General features: G+C 50.3%; 1 protein-coding gene across 1 annotated transcript; it reads right to left on the bottom strand.

The window, feature by feature from the left end:
- Positions 1-479: 479 nt before the first annotated feature.
- LOC146847637 (uncharacterized) lies at positions 480-6,597 on the bottom strand. The gene is made up of 3 exons (XM_085650840.1): positions 6,453-6,597; positions 4,631-4,951; positions 480-1,132 (listed from the first exon to the last, which is right to left on the bottom strand). The coding sequence occupies exons 1-3, from the start codon at positions 6,595-6,597 to the stop codon at positions 480-482; spliced, it is 1,119 nt and encodes a 372-aa protein (XP_085506966.1).
- Positions 6,598-14,676: the final 8,079 nt, after the last annotated feature.

The raw sequence follows: 14,676 nt of genomic DNA, 5'->3' as shown, positions 1-14,676 counted from the left end.
ACGTGTGAAGCAATGGTCTCGTACTCATCTGCAAAGTATTGGCAGTTACATAGTTAAGTCAATTTCCACAAACTGAGCTCAGTTTGTTATGCCTAATTTTGGGTTTTTTAAATACTTACAAATTCGGGAATGTCTCTTTCAGGAAGTCCAAAAATGAGGGCTGTCCGTCTCACCTGTTAGGCTTCTAGGTGTATTTTCCTCCACTGTTCAGAAGGGCGTCATCCGCGGTGTATATCCGCTTTGGGAGGGAGGGGTGGAGGGGGAGAAGCAGGCCACTGACAAAGGTATTGTGTGTGTAAAAGGCCGCTTTATTGGAAACAGGTGCACATTACAATATAAAATCCTTGGCCGAAACGCCTTCCAAAACTAGACCTCACTAAATATAACATGCCTAGCCCCGCCCCCCGCCCCCTCCCCTAAATACCTTCGAGCCCGCCCGTACATTACAACATTACAACAATATAAAACATTATAAAACATTACACTCCTGTATAACCCCCCCCAACAATCTCTAAATCCAAACCTTCTGTTAACCAAAACTCCCCTGCCTGCCCCTTTACAGCTATCGGCCCCCACAACAAATAAAGATCCATGCCCAACCTTGACAAGTGAACCCCGTCTCCACGAAAAAATTCTACCGCCTCAAAGCGGATATCTTTGTGTGTCACTCTCCCAAAGCCCAAATCTTGACAAAACCTGGAGATCTCCATATTCACCTTCTTCCGGGACCTGTCAATAGCCCTGGGATTCAAAGCCCCTCTCCACACCCTCCGCGGAACCAATTCTGTCCACAGAACATGACAACCGGACCACTGCTCCTTCAACAACGCCAAGTCCCTTTTCATGGCGCGCAATAAAACCACCCCTTTCACAATGCAAAGATCATTCTCCCCCAAATGTATTAAAAGAATATCCGGGCATTGTCCCCTCACCATGGCTTTATTCAAACATGGAATCAGCTCCCTCCAAAGCATACCCCCCTTCCCCTTCCATATCAATCGGAAAAGGCTGCTGTTAAAACCCAAACTCCCCCCAAAATAACTTTTGCACGCTTGCACGTGCGCCCACTTGACGAAGGAATGCCCCACAATCCACACCGTCAATTCCCTTGTATGTGGCCCAGCCACCGAACCTGAAAAGAAAAACAAGCATGAGACTCAAACCAAAGATGTGGACGCAGGCGCCTGTGGAGCATTATCTCTTACATATTTGTGAAAGCAGGCAGATGACCAACGCCCTAAGCGCATTATATCGCCCTGGGACCAACCCCGGTTATGCGCTTCAGTCGCCGCCCCAATCCTAAAAGAGTGCGTCCCAAACTGGGCCCCATCTAAACCAATATGCTGTAACCCCTTACGCAGGACCATACGCAGCTGATAGTCAGAGACGCGCGCCCCATCCCTGTGTCGAAAAACTAAATCGCCCCCAGCACCCCCTGAGAGAGTCTTCCATTGCCTCGCCAAACGCAGCGGACATGTGCAACTAGGGGATCCTGCCTCTAACCACACCCCTTTACCAGCCCCCCTCTGATCTGTTTTGGAACTAGACAACCAAACGTTCACACCTGTGTCCGTGAAGAACACGTCCTGCCAACAAACACCCCTCTTCACCTTAGTCCCAAGGAGCTCAGAAACCCGAAACGCCCCAAAAAACATGAAAACCATAAGGGTAGCAAACAACGAAGCCTCAAAATCATCTCTGGAAACTGCAGGCAAAACAGCCAACAAACGTGCCAGCGTCTGCCAGGAAATAGGTAAACGAGACAACCCGGTTCCACCCCTTTCTCTAGCCCAACCCTCAAGCATCCTGCGTCCTATTTCCCCAGCAGACGGGGAATAACCCCAAAAAAGCTTACCCATGAAGGCAATCCCTGCCAGTTTCCCAGCAATCGTGACTCTGGACAGACCTTTCTTAATAAGGTCAAGGATAAATTGAACTACATCATCCGAACTGCGCCACAGCTCCTCCCTCCTACAAGCTCCTGAAGACAAAAATTCCTTCCATGCCAATGCATATGCTGTACGCGTTGAAACAGACAAAGAACCTACCACCAGTTGAAATACCCTACGTTGCCGACCGACCAGAGGTGCTCCGGCATCGGGGTCGGTGTCCTGTCCGCCTCCTTGGCCAGCCCATGGAATCTCCCCCACTGTGAACGAGACAAAGCATCCGCAATGTCATTGTCCACACCCAGCACGTGCAAAGCCCTGAATGAAATATCATAGCGCAAACAGCCCAGCACGAACACCCTCATCAATTTCAAAATCTGCTCGTCCCTGGCTGACTGCCTATTGACTATCTGCACCACCGCCATGTTGTCCACCCGGAAGAGGACCCTCCTATGTTCCAGCTCCTGGCCCCAAACGGTCAACGCCACCAAAAGTGGAAAAAGCTCCAAAAAGGCAATGCTCCGCCCACCATTCTTCCACTCCTGTGGCCACTTCTCTGCACACCAATGCCCCTGCCAGTAAATGCCAAAACCATCACTGCCTGCTGCATCTGAGAACATTTGCACATCCCACTGCACATCCTCGTCCCTGGCCAAGGGTACCCCATTAAAGGAGTGCAAGAAAAAGGACCACATACGCAGATCTTCCTTCACGCCTGCCGACAAACGCACGTGATGGTGAGGTAAATGCTGGCCCGCTAAAGCCCGGCCCAGGCGCCGAGAGAAAGTCCGCCCCGCCCTTACCACCCTACAAGCAAAATTCAAATGGCCTAGCAAAACCTGTATTTCCTTCACCGTCACCTTCGGCCGGGCCAACATCTCGTCCAGCAACGCCAACATTTTGGATTTCTTATCCTCTGGCAACCGAGCCTGCATCGCAACTGAGTCAAGCTCAATACCCAGAAAGGAAATGACAGTATCCGGCCCCACTGTTTTCTCCGGAGCCAACGGCACCCCCAACTCCTCCATAAGCTCCTGAAACGAATCCAGAGCATGCCGGCACTCCGAAGAGCCCGGAGAGCCCACGAAAAAGAAATCATCCAAATAATGGGTGACCCAGCTGTGACCAGTGCGATGCGTGAAAAACCACTGCAAAAAAGTGCTGAACAGCTCAAAAAGAGCACATGACACCGAGCAACCCATAGGTAGCGCCTTGTCCACATACCATTTGCCCTCAAATTGTATACCCAACAAAGGCCAGTCGTCCGGATGAACTGGGAGCAGCCGAAAAGCCGACTTGATATCGCACTTTGCCATGCCTGCAGCTGCGCCCGCGGTCACGACAAGTGACATGGCGACGTCAACTGAGGAGTATGACACCGAAGCAGCGTCTTCGTCGATAAAATCATTGACTGACGACCCTTCCGGCCATGACAAATGTTGAATCAGCCGAAACTGCCCCTCCTCTTTCTTGGGCACCACACCAATAGGGGAAATGATCAAATTATGAACTGGCCACTCTCCAAACGGGCCTGCCATCCTCCCCTCCTGCACTTCTTTACGCAATTTCTCACGCACCACCAGTTTGTGCTCTGATGCGGATTTCAGATTATCCGCCCATCGTCTCTGCCGGGGCCCGTGGTACCCCAAATGAAAACCCCACCTGAAACCATCCAAAAGAGTCTGTTTTGCCACCAAATCCCCGTAGCCTTCCAATGCATCCTTGAGCTGAGCCACTTTAATTGGCGTAGGAGCCCTTTGGCCCAGAACCTTGTGCGCCCCTACCCCCTCGTCCACCCTGCGACTGCTGAGCATTGCCAGACATCCCCGCACCTGCTTGCTGCCCTTGCTGTCCGCCTGATGGCTTAACGCCCCAGCAGTTGACGAGAGGGTGCCGCTTGCCGCACTTGGAAAACTCATGCCGGTATTTACAATACTCCCGAGTACACAGGCCTTTGTTGAAGTCCCAACATGCCCCGACCCCAGTCTGTGATGCGGCTGAGCCTCCCACCCCACCCCGGGTGGGCTTTCCCTGAAAGGGCCGATAAACTAGAGGCAGACCGCTAGCCGTAAAAATCGTCTTACCCCCTGGCGCGGCCCCCATGGGATGTTGCCACAAGTCATTATCTAGCTCACCCCATTTCGCTTCTGCATCCCAAGCCATACGGGCCCTAAATTCCTCGTCATACTGTGCCCAAGCATAACCATTACCTGTAATCTGGGCCTTCCGTATAACATCCATATACTTGAAAATTGCCACACAGCGCTCGGGAAACTTCTCACAGTATACACTAGCATAAATTAAAAACGCTGCCGTCCAATTCTCGATCGTCAGCGGCACCTTAGGGCACTTGGCCAATTCATACTCCTCTTCTTTAGAGCCCTCCTTAGACCTCACCTCCCTGTGTAAAAGCTTCAGAATTTCCACATATTCGCCCTTCCAAATACGCTCCTTTGTTGCCAGCATTAAATGAGCACCTAGAGGCTTAGTCACCCCCATATAAGGGAACTTCTTGATCTTTAACTCTTTGCTCTGCGGCTTCTCCTTACCATCGCCTGCCTCTGCATTAGGCCCACTCTCCACCTTGGCCCCCGGCAACGTTCCCTCCGTCCCCGTGCCAACCCCTGTATCTTTCACATACTTCCCTCTATATAATCTCCCCTCCGACACACCCCCTCCCCCGTCTTCCCCAGACCCCACAGACACCATAATAGGTTTGGCCTGAGTTTTCGCGCTCTCACCTGGCTCTAAAGAGGGTGTGCGGACCGACTCCGACCGCCTCACCGACCGTGCAGAAGAATCCCTTGGAGGATGCGCCCTCGCTGACGGGCCGTGCTCTCCTTTAGATTTCACCACCACGGACTGTGCAATGGGTGCCACACCTGGAACCTGTAACAGACTACGAGAAGCATGAGAGTGCCCCCCCTCCTCGTAACCCCGAATTTCCCCTTCCTCTGGGCTGTCCTCATCATAATCGAGCAGTATTGGCTCGTCCACCAGCAAATTCTCTTCAGCAAAATCCACCACACGGGCCCTGAATGAGCACCACCGGCCTCCACGGCCTTAAAACCACCTTGCGGGGGAGCCGACTGTACTCGCCGGTCCTCCCCTCTACTTTGCTTAACATAACACTCCATCCTATCAGAAAACTCCATCCACCTTGACCGTCGTGACGTTGGGGCCAGCGAGGTCGCGCCGGACCTTCGTGAGCTGGCCGCGACGGGATCCCCCGCCGGTACGGAATGTGCCGCGCAAGGCCTCATCCTCCCTTCTCCTCGGCGATAATGGGCCGCACCTCGCCCTACCGAGTCTGCTGCTCTGCTACGTGTCCTACCCTGTAAAGAAAAAGTTTGGACTGGTGTGCCGGGAGCCTGAAAACTGCCAGCTGCCCGCGACCCGACACCACTCAAAAAACCCACGCCTGATAGACCACCTCCGAAAACACCCGCTCGCCCCGTCCCCACGAGCTGCGACGACACCATCTCTTCCTCATCCCCGCTCCACTCCAGCATAGCGTGCCCCAAAGCGGACGCCGCCACTTCACCATACCCTTCCCCCATAGATAGAGACCTACCCGACCTCATACTGTCGCGACCGCTCGCCCCATAAACCGCCCTCGCCCTGTCACCCCCCACCCTGTCCTGCCCCCGTGCACTTGACCGCCCCACTGCACCGTCCCCACCAAGACCCCGGACACCTTCAGCCCAGGAGGGAAAAATGTCCAGGCCCTCGCCCTCAAAACCCCCCCCAGCTGCCTCCCCGTCCCCCACCAACCAACCTTCTTCTCCAACCCCCCCTTCCCCAGCCCTACCCACAAACTCCTCGTTCAAAGAATGCCAACCCATCCCTCCCTGGGCCAGTAACTGCTCCGAAATCCCCCGCTCCGCACTCCCCTGCTCCCCCTGCATCCTCAAATCCTGCGCCGGACACCACCCCTCCACCTGCGCCCATTCCCCTTCACCCATAGAGCTCGCCCCCACAGAGAAAACCGCGCCCCCTACGGAAGAGCCCGGAGAAAACAATAAGGGGCTGCTACGCGCTGCCTCGCCACGCCCCCTGAGCCTCTCGTCTGCCACACTCGCCTCCGAATACCTCACCAGACCCCTCATATCAGGCACCTGCCTCCCTGAATATTCCAGGCCTACTTCCAGCCCCCCCGCACTCCCAGCGACAAACGAACTTCCCCCCAAGCCAGCCCCAGTCGGTCTGGCCGAAAGATCCGTCCCACGCTCCTGTCCTGCCTCCGGCGCCAAAACCGCCGGCCCGCCCACACTCAGCACCGCACCCCCCTCCCTCGCGCTACCTAAACCCACCTCTGACACAGACGACGAACGTCGCTTCGTGCCGCGCCCGCCCCCGCGCTTAACCCCCACCGCAGGAGATGACAGGGAACGCGCTGCTGACAAAATTACACCCGCCCCAAGCCCCGCCGCATTCTCCCACCCGCCTCCCCCGGCGCCTTCGCCCGCCACGGCTGGCCATAACGAGCGGGGACCGCCCTTCTCACCCGCGGGCGTCCCCGCTCACTCACCGGTATCTGCCTGGAACGCTTCGGTGAAGTACACGCGGCCACTGCAGCCGTCACTTCGGCCGAGGCCTGCCGCGGGGGACGCGACGGCCCCGCAACCTCCCCGATAACCAGGTCCATCCTGCCTGCCTCCGACAAAAGCCTGAGAGCCTCGAGCACTCGGTAGTCTTGAGCAGCCATCGCTAAACAAACCAACAACCCTCGAACTATTAACCAAAAACACGACAAAAAACACGCCACTAGCTTAGCTCCCGGCCACCAGGTCACCAAACCTAAAATGGTGGCCGGGAGCAGGCGCCCCAGGTATTTATACCTGGGCTGTATTTGGCTATATTTGGGCTATATTTGGGCTACATTTAAACTACTAAAAAGCCCAAATTCAAAAAAGGCCGCGCGAGGCCAGCCAAACCCCCCCCCCACACGCCCCCTCCCAAACTGCCCGGGGGTGGGGACTCCCTACGGTCGCCTTCCCCCCCCAAGCCCCCCTTAGTAAGCGGTCAGGAAGACAAGGTGCAGCATTTGGCCGCTCGATGGTCTGCCCACTAGGGGAGGGTTCTAGGCTGATTACGAGACGTGATCTCATTATTAGCGCATCAAACTGTCACAAACATCGCGATATCTCCCGGTTAATCATCCACCATTATAACTGTATTCAAAATATGTATTATACCCCAAAAGCCTGTATAAATGGGGTTGTAGGCCAGATTCTATCTGCTTCCGCTGCTGTACTCCTGGAGTGAGACGGTTCACATATTTATTACATATGAAGCAATTCAGAACCACAGAAACAGCTTTTCCAGGAATTGAGTAAAGTTATTGTAATGGATTTTCAACCACCTCCTGATGGTATTGTACTCGGGTATGTGCAGACTTCTTATCTATATCACACTGGTTACCAATGGCGGCAATGGCCATGGAAAGGATACCTATAGCTCGGAAGTGGTTGGGAAAAAAACAACTGCTTGGGAGCGGTGGAACTGGTTTTGTAACATTTCGAGCCTTCAGATGGGGTCGTGGGGGTCTGTAAGCAACGGAACTGGCCCCGACAAACCTTAGAACCAATGTTGAGCCTCAGGCAACCCCGATGGGGATTGAACTAGTGGCGGCTGCGGGGCAGAATACGGTGATAATTGTAAAGCTTTGGTGTATTGTGATCCGTATCATCTATTTTACGCTGAGATATATGTCACTTGAACTGTATTGTATGTATTATAATATTGGCATTTGCATCCCTTGCACTTCCTATGTCATAGGCGCACATATCGCAAGGTGTCAACCCTTTCGAGGCACACACCTCCATATACGATTGTGTTTTGGTAATATGTTTACCGCCAAAGACAACCCTACTTCAGACCTCGACTAGAGAGTGTCTTATGACATTGGAGCCTTGTTCCAGTCTTATTTAAGCCACACCAAGACCCTACTCCATAGACTCTGAGGAGTTTTCATCAAGGTTCTTGGAGCCCCCGTCTAGTGCCCACATCAATGTCACTGGACATTGCCCTAACAGGAAGCAGACAGATCACTTTAAGACAGTTAAGCGAGCAATAGGGAGGCGAGGTTATTACCAGAAGATATATGTCCCTGTTTAGTCTGGAGCTGGTTTGTATGAAGGTGGCAGCTATCTGCCATTCTCCTCACTTCTGCTTCTTTTATCAGAAGGTTTGCACAGTTTTAGCCTTTGCGTTTAGCGATGCGATAAGTTGATGGTTCGCAGGTTGGGCCGGATTACAATTTTTCAGTAGAGGGTGGGGGGCGAACCCCTTTCCAAGATTCAGGAAGAGTATTCATCTATAAAGAAGCCACAATCTGTCAGCCCAAAAAGCAGGGCCTGCATCATAAACAGGCGGTCGCTCTGCCCCTGGCCTACCACCCAGCCGCTAACCAATAGTTTCTTATCCAATTGAGTTGTAAAAACTTTAATATCTTGTCATGTTATCATTTAAGAGTAAACTCCACCTTTAAATTACTTACCAAAAGAGCTGAGACAAGTCGAACGCACTCCTCGTTTGTAATCTTAGGTCCATAGGGTTCTCTTAGTCATTATGGAAGTCATTTGCAAACATCTACAACTGTTTACGGTCTGTCTTTGCACAAATATCGTGAGATTGGCCCAACTGCCCCCTCCACCAACCCCGCGCTCTCAAACTGACCTGTTAATGTGATTTTTTTAGGGACGTTGTCTCAACCTTGCCTCACAGTGCGGAGTTCCTCTTTGCGGTTATATGCAATCTTGTCTTTAATGCTCACTTTTCCAATTAAAGATCCCTTTTGAGCCACAATTGTCCACTGGTGACTTTTGCCTTCATCTGCAGTGTTTAATCAATACTTAAGATGCGCTACTTTACCTAAGAGCGACAAATTAGACTAGCGCCAAGAGACCTTGGCAAGCAGTGTGTGCTATATTAATGATTAATTCTTTCATTCTAATGCAGAGTATAAAGAATAACTTGCTATTCCCATAGGTTTCTACCGAAAGCAGAAGCCCATTCATACTGTTCTTTCACTGATCCTTCTCCTTCCCGTCTCTCATACTGTGACATAGAATTAATATGAAATATTATGTTTTTTAACTACTTAACCCCAATCAAGACTTCCAGTTCTTGAGGAGTGGGCACTTTAGATGTTACATTTCCAGTCTAAATTATTGGTGCGGTGAGATCAAGATTTCCTGTATAGCAGGGGTGGGCAATACAAGGCATATTACACTTTGTAGGTTTGTGAATACCCACAAGCTTGTATGTTTCTGAGCATGTCTGTCCCTAGAAATGGTGGGAAATATACTCCAGTCTGGGGCTGGAGAAGTCGTCTATAATGATGGGAAGGGTGATGGATCCCCTAGATTCAATGGGCATAGAAAAGGACTTTCGCCATGTGGATGATTGAAAATAAATGTGGATTTCCACAGCTTCTTTGTGCCCCTGGTGCTTAAATGTCTGCTATGTAGATTTCTGCGAAGGAGAACAGGAGCTCGCAGGTGATGTCACGTGACATTCCCAATGATATGTCTGGAGACCAGCGCAGCTTTCCAAAAGGGCAACACTAAACACTTGTAAGCACCAAATAGTAACTCTGCACCTGTTCATGAGCATACTTTTAGGGGTGAAGATATTCATGTATAGTAGATTTGGCACTGTACGCGAAGGTGCTGTTTCTTTTCAGCCATATTTCATCCTTGAGCAATAATTCCTCGGGTTCCCTTGTGCTGTGGGTGTTCTAACTGCCCCCAAACTTCCAGGATACAAGGCGCATTCTCAGATCCTTTCACTTGTGAACATTTGTGGATTTTTAATATTCACTTGGGGCAGGACTGGTCCTTCTGGGAGCCAGATCCGTTCAACCACAACAGAGGGTTGGCTTTCGTTGTTCTCTTTCTTCCACCATCTTGCAGCCTCCCATCATATTGTAAGATTGTCCTCAGGTGAACTAGACATACGGTGCACCACCAAGGCGGCGATATCCGTATTGTGCCATTTACAGCCCCATGGGATGAGGATCAGACTAGACACACCGTACACTCTGATGGTGCCCTCTGCTCCTGTACAGGATGACAATCGCACAGTGCACCCCCGTTAAGGTGGAGCACTATTTATTGCGGCCTTCGCTCCTTAACGGGGAGAGGATCTAACTCTGAGCCCACCAAAGGGGGCAATATCCTCATTGTGCCATTCACGCCTGTAAAAGGTGAGGATCAAACCATGCACTCCCCTTAATGAGGCAACACTACCTTCTTGTGCCCCCTACTCCTGTACGAGGTGCGGTTCAGACTAGACACACTATGCACGCCCCATAAGGTGACCATACCCTTATTGTGCCTGTCATGATCCCCTGTCTGCAAATGCATAGACCTCTTTTATTTCAGTATGAAGGTATGTGTCACTGAACATGAAACACGGAATGAACTCTGATTCCATCAAATGCACATTTCTAGCATATTCTTCTGTTCTCTAAATGAGTCACGAAGCTCTGGTGATGATGCTTTTCCTTCATAATTCTATTATTTTAATCACGTGCTTTAGAAGATTTGAGGTTGATAAAGACATGTAGGACAAGCTCCATTTTAACTACAGTTTCCATTTTCGTTAGCCTGATGTAGGAAAGTGCCTCTTTTTGCATGGTTGCCCCTCCACGTTTTCCTGATGTTGATGCTCTTTGACTAAGTGTGCCCAGCGTTCCTGCCAACCAGGTACCCAGGGCCTATGTTCTTTCCCTAAAACTGTACTGATGCAAACCCAAATTAGCAACTCTCTGGCCACATGTAAGTCCCTTGTAACAGGCACTGTAGGTACCAAGGACCCTGTGACCAGCATCTATTGTGCCACCTTTAGAGGTCCTGTACCCTAATACACACACACACACTGCCATTGCAGGCTGCGTGTTTTGGTACAGAGAAAAGTGAAGAGTCGACGTGGCACACATCCCTGTGTGCCATGCCTACAACCACTGCCTCTGTTATAGGTAAGCCACTCCTCTAGCAGGGTGCACTATACCACGGGTGAGGGTACATGTGCATGAGCCCTGTACCCCTACAATGTCTAAGTCCATTCTTAGGCATTGTAAATGTATTAACAGCCATAAAGAGCATATGGTCTGGTAGTTTGCCATTATGAACTCCACAGCACCATAATGGCTTTACTGAAATCTGGGAAGTTTGATATCAAACATCTCAGCATATTAAACCCACACCGATGCCAGTGTGGGATTTCATGCAAAATGAACTCAGAGGGGATCTTAACGATGCCCTCTGAAAAACGACCTAACACTAGTGTCTTGGCTGACTGACAGCTCACAAGCTGCCACCCTCAGACATGTTTCTGGACCCCTGGGTCGTGAGCCTCTTGCTCTCGGGGTCCTGAAACAAAGCACATCCTGGGCAGATGTGCCAAGCCTCCTCCCCCAGGATGGGCATGGTCCACGAAGGGGAAGCTTCAAAGGCTTGCCGCGTTTGTATGCTGAGCCAGCCAGTTGCTGCTCCCAGCAACTGGCCCCCACCAGTTCTGTCCCCCACTATGGACAGGAGAATCGGTGGGAAAACCAAGATAGGAGGAGAGGTGTGCCCACCTTTGACAACCCCACCCCTCAGGTGGGGGAGGTGTGGCGAAGCACAACTCTCAGTACCCACATTCTTGAAGATGGAGGGACCCAGCCAACCAGAGTGAGGCGTATGCCCCCCTCCCACTGGAGGGTAGCATAATAGGGGTGTACCCACCCCAAGGAAGGGCCCAATTGGTCCTAATCTGTACCTACCTGAAACGCCCCTAAATCTAGTATTTAGGGGCAACACCTAACCTTACCTCCTCAGACATGAAGAAACGTGAAGATGGACCGAAGAGCCATGCTGAAGGAAGAAGAGAAGGACACCAACTGACTTGGCCCCAACCCTACCGGCCTGTCCCGACCACGACGTGCTCCAGCGGAATCCCGATGTGTCCTGCAGCCCCCAGAACTCGGAAGACCTGCCCTGCCTTCCCTATCGAAACTTTGTCTCCTGTGAGCACAGGATTTGCTCAGCAATAGACTCTGGCTCCGTCGAAATCCACGAGTCTGCACAAGTCTTCACCCGAAGCCCATGGTCCGAGATCGAGTGGCCGGACACCACGAGGAGGTCTCCTCATCGATCCTGACCTGGGATCCCTGACCTACCTCAAGTCTCCCGACGACGGCTGCAGCCCCTACTTGGAGGATCCCCCCCACCGTGCCTGGAGCCAGTAAGGAAAACCGAATGCCAAAAGACACTCCTGCACCCGATGCCCCACGGCCTTGGGTGGCCTCACCGACAAAGTCCTGGCATCCCAACTTACCTCCCCAACCAGATGGTCGCCTCAAAAAGAGCTTCCACATTAGAACCAACAGGGCTCACAACATCCGGCCGCTCCTATGCCGCTGTGGGTGTACCTTATGTGCTATCTTGGATCCCCCTTTGCCCTGAGGTAAACCCTAGGAGTTTTGCTCCAACATCCAAGTGGCATGCCCATGAGCAGCCACCAACAGGAGACCCCCCATACCCCGTTGGATAACATTGGCCCTCAGCACTCTGCACCCGGCGACCCTAGTGCCGCTGAGGGTTGTTTTTAAATGTATACTTGACCCTGGAGGAATCCTTGTTCTAACCCTAGAAACCTAACTCCCACAAATAAGTACTTACCTTTAAACCGATAACTTCATTTTCTCCCATAGGATTGCATTGAGTGCTTTTCTGTGAAAAAAGTTCTTCTGAGTACGGAGTTGGAAATTGTATGAGAACATAAGAAACTGTGTGTTTACAAATACTGACTTACTTGCCTTTTATCTAGGAAATGTCCCAGTGTGATATCTAGGCATATCACACTGAGTAGAAAAAGTAATCTGAAAAGTAATCTAAAAAGTAATGACATAGTAATTTCAAAGTAACTGAAAAGAAATTTCAACTGTTCCTGAACAATTGACCTACCTGTGACCAAACCAATTGCATTCAATCGCCCCAGCGCGGAGATACTCCTTCTTGGGTCGATTCTGGCGCTTAATAAATAAATAAATAAATAAATAAAATTCAACTGCATTCCAGTGCAATATTGTTGCAAAGTACTATTACACTTACCTGTTCCAGGTACTGCTTGGTTTTAGAAATAAAATATAAATAAATAATATCTTTTATACAAACACTACCCTCTGATAAAGCCTTACTGCTCGCCCACACTACCACAAATCGAGAGTAAGCTATTATCTATTTTAACCTCTGTAAGCCTTGGGGGATCCACGGGACTCTGTGCACACTATATCTTACTTTGGTATAGTATATATAGAGCCAGCTTCCTACACCTGGCTGCACTTTAGTTCACAGTCAGCATCTTGCCATCTGTAGCGGAACTGGTGAAAGTGGTATCCGGGTCTAAACACCCTTTAGCCTTAATTGTTAGACTATCAAGTGTCACATGTCTAGTACGTCCTGTCGATGTCTACACCTCAAGGTTTTAAAAGTAGACACTTTTCAAGTAAGCGTGAGCTAAAGAGGCTGCAAATGCTCGGGGATCTTACATAGGTAATGTATTTTGCACCTAACTAGTTTATTTTGGTTAGATCCAGTGTCTTAAAATCCTGTATAAACCCTGGGAATTCACCATTGGTTGAGAGGGAAACTTCTCCAAGTGCGCAGATCCAGATAGCATGGCACCAGTTTTCACCTTAACTGAAGAAGAGGCATGCAGCGAGACTCAGGCTGCACTGAATGGCACCAGAGCAATGTTTGTCCCCCGAACAAACACAATGCCTTTCCCTTGAAGCAGCTGGCAAGCTTTTCCAGACAGGCAACAAACCTTGTTGTCCCAGGGCTGTGTACCACCTCAGAATCTCAAGAAATAGGTATATTATTTATTGATTCTACTAGAACCAGCATAGTGCCTAGAGATAGCACAGTGAGAGTATTTGGGCTATAAATAGTGATAATGATGTTACAAGTTTTCACTGTTCCTGAAATGCTTAGCTTCTTCAAATTTGTAACTTCTGTGATGTTATCATGTAATATGGTGAGCACTAGATTCGGGAATTGAAAGAAAATATTTTAAGTAAAATAACTCATTAATACAAAGTCATGTGGATTACCACTGTGTCCCTCAACCCATGAGGCGACTTTTGGTAACCCAGAGAGCACAAGTCCCACACTTACAGGATTGCTCAGTGGGTTGTGCAGGGCTGCATTTACCCGGACTTTTTACTCAGTGATGGTGCGCTTGACTAAGTCTTTCAACCTGTGGGTTAGAAATCTAAACCCTGTAGACCTGGCCCATAGTCTCCACAATATGCAACAAGCCCCTAACTCCTATATGGGTGAGGATCATATTACGCATAACTTGTGACCCTCCCACCCCTCCCATAGGTGGAAAATATCCTTGTTTCACACTTTTCTCCTGTACGGGGAAAGGATCAGACTAGGCACAAATTGTGCCCCCCTTACAGTGACACTCTCCCTGTTTTGCCCATTACTTCAGTATGGGATGAGAATCAGACTACACCGGGCTTGTGAGCCCCTGCCCCAAGGTTCCATTTCTCTTCTTTCGCTCTTTCTTCTTGTTCAGCATGAGGATAAGACTACACACATATTTTCTTTCCTTTTAGTGACTATACTACTTATTGCTTCCTGTACTTCTGTACGGGGTGAGGCTCATACTAGATACAACTTGTACTCCCACTTAAGGCGGCAATAGCCATGTTGTGTAATTTACTCCTATGTAAGGTGAGGGTCAGACTAGAAACGACTTGTGCCCCTCTTAAGGTGGCAAAACA

The sequence above is a fragment of the Triturus cristatus genome, chromosome 4_1 (genome assembly GCF_964204655.1).
Source record: "Triturus cristatus chromosome 4_1, aTriCri1.1, whole genome shotgun sequence".
Lineage (NCBI taxonomy): Eukaryota > Metazoa > Chordata > Amphibia > Caudata > Salamandridae > Triturus > Triturus cristatus.
This window is presented reverse-complemented; position numbering and strand designations above follow the sequence as displayed.

What these genes read in the sequence shown, in the direction of transcription:
- LOC146847637 (XM_085650840.1), bottom strand. Translation starts at nt 6,597, where the DNA reads ATGGCTGCTCAAGACTACCGAGTGCTCGAGGCTCTCAGGCTTTTGTCG. An exon ending in GACGGCTGCAGTGGCCGCGT is followed by an intron (nt 4,952 to 6,452) that starts GTACTTCACCGA and finishes GGTGGTTTTAAG; the next exon opens with GCCGTGGAGGCCGGTGGTGC. An exon ending in CACACCCTCTTTAGAGCCAG is followed by an intron (nt 1,133 to 4,630) that starts GTGAGAGCGCGA and finishes TTTTCTTTTCAG; the next exon opens with GTTCGGTGGCTGGGCCACAT.